General features: G+C 46.6%; 1 protein-coding gene across 1 annotated transcript; it reads left to right on the top strand.

Moving 5' to 3' along the window:
* Positions 1–223: 223 nt before the first annotated feature.
* tsen2 (TSEN2 tRNA splicing endonuclease subunit) lies at positions 224–3,520 on the top strand (the record flags this gene model as incomplete). The annotated part of the gene is made up of 12 exons (XM_079218012.1): positions 224–394; positions 527–593; positions 682–721; positions 1,110–1,325; positions 1,523–1,700; positions 1,850–1,924; positions 2,062–2,112; positions 2,256–2,400; positions 2,619–2,655; positions 2,816–2,927; positions 3,012–3,101; positions 3,205–3,520. 12 exons carry the CDS (start codon positions 224–226, stop codon positions 3,262–3,264), a joined length of 1,242 nt encoding a protein of 413 aa, XP_079074138.1. The 3' UTR covers positions 3,265–3,520.
* Between the last annotated feature and the right edge of the window lie 579 nt (positions 3,521–4,099).

The raw sequence follows: 4,099 nt of genomic DNA, 5'->3' as shown, positions 1-4,099 counted from the left end.
GTTCGAGAATGAATGAAACAAAAGTTTGACAACCGAGTCTTTTGGAAAGAAAGTAACGTGCCAACGCGAACAGGTTAACGGGACCGCAGCCCGTAGAGGACTCTGATAGACCCGGACCCGCAGGACCCGGTCCCCGCAAGTCCTGGTCCCCGTAGGTCCCGGTCCCCGCAAGTCCTGGTCCCCGCAGGTTCCGCAGGACCCGGTCCCCGCAGGTCCTGGGACTATGCAGGCCGAGTTTCGGGCTCCGCGGAGACGCGCACGCGTGCACGAGGAGTACGTGGCCCCGCTGCCTGTGAGCCGCAGCCCGGAGGAGAGGAGCGACTTCCGGGCGGAGCTCATCAACCAACACGTGCTGGTCTGTCATCCGGACCACATCCAGAAGATCTATAACCAGGTCTGAGTTAGTCCACAATATGTAAAACCAGGTCTGAGATCATCCGCATCATGTGAAATCAGGTCTGGGTTAGTCCGCATTGTGTGACACCAGGTCTCAGTTAGTCCACATCACGGTCTTGTCTTGTTCCAGGGTTACTTTGGAAAAGGCGTCCTGTCCAGAGCGAGACCGGACCACAGCATCTCTGACCAATGGGAACGTGAGTTCACGCCCCATGTGACCTCATCATCAGTCTAGTCCAATCAGTGCTGTTCATTGCAGTCAGCCGCTCTCTGGTTTTGTTACAGAACACAAAGGTTTGTTCCTACCTGTCGTCTCACAGTCCAGGTGAGTGACATCACATCCTGTCTGTTCACATGAAGACATCACATCCTGTCTGTTCACATGACGACATCACATCCTGTCTGTTCACACAATGACATCACATCCTGTCTGTTCACATGACGACATCACATCCTGTCTGTTCACACGATGACATCACATCCTGTCTGTTCACATCCTGTCTGTTCACATGATGACATTACATCCTGTCTGTTCACATGATGACATCACATCCTGTCTGTTCACATTATGACATCACATCCTGTCTGTTCACATTATGACAACACATCCTGTCTGTTCACACGATGACATCACATCCTGTCTGTTCACATGACGACAACACATCCTGTCTGTTCACATGATGACATCACATCCTCTTCCTCTTCTCCTGCAGATACGAAGAGCTCCTCAGTTGGGCGAGGGCCGCTCTCTCTGCTCGGGGATTGGATGAAGACGCTGTCAATCAAACCCTGCTCAGCCTCTCTCAGCCTGTAGGGATGGAGGACGTGAGGAGGGAGGGCAGTGGAGGGGAGGAGCCAGATGGGGGAGCCTGTCCCCGCACTAAGAGGCCGGGGTCAGAGGTCGAGCCCGAGGCCAAGAGACACTGCAGGTACACTGGTTCTCTTCGCTGTCACCAAACTGCTAATTTATAATTCTGCTTTGTGTACACACACATATACACACTCAGAAACCAAAACGTCACACTTTTAAGATCAGTCGGGTGTTCCGCTAAATTCGGCGTGTTTATTATCACAAAATAATTCTAATTGTTGTTCAGAGGAGTCTGACTATTAATTAACATTTCAGGTCGGACCCGCAAAACCACGACCTCAACCCTGATCCTCATCCCAGCTCAGACCAGGAATCTGACCCCGACCCTGACCTCAACCCAGACCCAGACTCTGACTCTGACTCTGACTCTGATCCTCATCCTGATCCCTTGGTTCCTGGTCCTGGTTTTGTCCTCGTGGTCTCTGACAGCAAAGTGAGTCTGCAGACTTTTATGTTTATTGTTATCTTGACTTTGACCTTCACTCAGACGACAAAGTGTTAAAACTCAAACTATTAATGTACAATGGTGTGCAAGTGTGTTGTTGTTGTGTATAATCAGTGTGTGTGTGTGTGTGTCTGCAGGTGTGTGGGGAGGTCAGGGAGGTCCGGCGGACTCCTTTCTCTCTTACAGAGTACCTGCAGCTCAGTCTGGAGGAGGTATCGCACCACTAACCGTCACATGCGTTAGACTTTTTGTTTCAGCTTGTTTCTGTCTATAAATACTACATTACCCATGAGCCTCAGCTGCTGGCAGATTCTAATAGCGATCTGATTTTGTCTGTCTGCACCTACAGGCATTCTTCCTGGTCTACAGTCTGGGCTGTCTGTCTGTCTACCTGAACCAGGTAACTGTCTGAGTGAATTGTATTTTCTTGTTTTGTTTGACTTCCTGTTTCTACATTTTTGATTCACGAGTCAATAAATAACAAATAAAACGTCCTTTCACTTATTTAATGACGCCACCATGTCCTCTTCTGTGATTGGACAGGAGCCCCTGTCAATCATCCAGCTGTGGCGAGAGTTCCGCTCCATGAGGCCCGACTTTGTCAGCACGTTCGCAGCCTATCAGCACTGTCGAAGCCGGGGGTGGGTCCCTAAAGGAGGGGGCGGGGCCAAGTACGGCGTGGACCTCAGTAAGACACACACACACACACACACACTCTGATACAGTTTCCCTGTAAGAGTTAGAAACCAGTATGGAGCTGGGATCAGTTCCATGATCCTCCGGTGTCTGAGGTGACTTGAACACATCATTGCCAGCTGTCAATCATCAGAGCACAGTAGGCGGAGCCTGAAGATACACATTCAGTATGTCACAATTTACATGATTCTCTTTTCTGTGTGTTTTCAGTGTTGTATAGGAAAGGACCACCTTTCTACCATGCCAGGTAAGACACACACACACAAAATATGGAGGATGTAAAGGGTCACGGTGGACAACAACTCAGACCAACCTGAAAAACAAGTCTGAACCCTCAAACTAAAATAATGTTGTGATTAAAAAAACAAAAACACGTTCACCGTTCTCTCTGTCTCCTCTTCCCGTAGTTATTCGGTTGTAATTGAGCGGGTTGACGATGCTTTCAAGGGCTCGACGTTGCGTCCGTTTTCGTGGCGTTCTCTGGCAGCGCTCAGCAGGATCACCACCAACGTCTCCAAGGTAACGAGTCGTCTGACGTCACATTGGGTGAGATTTTAGTTTGAATTAGTTGGTTAGTTTTATTTCTTTCTGTTTGTTTCACAGGAGCTGATGCTGTGTTACATCATCCATCCAGCCGACCTATCGGAAGCTGAGCTGGACTCACCTGTCTGCCTGAGCAGACTGAAGGTTCAGGTAGATGACAGGAAAGATAATTAATTAGTTGATCGACAGGAAAATAATGGTGCATGTGAAGGAGTAGTTGCTGATTTTAAAAAAAGGTGTTTTCTGTCAACAGGAAGTGATCGTCAGCAGGTGGGTTTCTTCCAAAGAGCGAGCGGAGCAGGACGACATCTGATTGGCTGACAGGAAACTGACGATGTCACCGTGTGACGTCCCAAAGAGACTGATGACATCAGCCAAAAGAGGAGGAGATTATCGTTTTGTCATTAAGGAGTCAGAAACAGGAAGACAACATCACATGTTTGAGTGTCCCTGAACGCAGCATGAGTCCTCACAAGGAGATAAAGACCAGCGCAGGTGTGTGGAGCTCCTGCAGGTTGTGTGACTTGAACAATAAAAAAATTTGAAAATGAATCCAAGAGCTGCACAACTGTGTCATCTCTGTAGTCTGTAATGTGCATCAGCCTGTGAGGTTCATTTACTTCCTGCTTTCATTACATTTCAATGTGCTCCATTGGAATGACGGGAAGATATTTGTGTTGCCCAAGCAAAGAAGAATAATGATCAAAGAAAATAAAACTGGTGATTATCATAGAAACTGGTCATCTCATAATAATTATGAACATCTTCTTGTTCCAGCCTGATTGTTATGGAAGCCCATTTCTACCACTGATGGAAAATAAATAAAGATCCTGGCAAGTCATTGTGAGACATTTTATTAAAAATAATGACTGAGTATCTCATTATTACTTACTATCTCAATTATTACATAATATCTCATTATTATGACTTCTAATTAATTAACTAATCTCCAGGTTCACTGTGGTATCTATAAAGAGAGATTTATAGATTATGAAAAACAACAACGTGTGTTATCATAATTATGCAGATGACACACACATCTACATAACTATATCACCAGGGGACTATAGTCCCATACAAAGGCTGGCTAAATGCATTGAAGAAATCAATGACTGGATGTGCCAGAAGTTTCTTCAATTAAATCAAGA

The sequence above is a fragment of the Taurulus bubalis genome, assembly GCF_910589615.1.
Source record: "Taurulus bubalis genome assembly, chromosome: 5".
NCBI classification, from domain to species: Eukaryota; Metazoa; Chordata; class Actinopteri; order Perciformes; family Cottidae; genus Taurulus; species Taurulus bubalis.
This window is presented reverse-complemented; position numbering and strand designations above follow the sequence as displayed.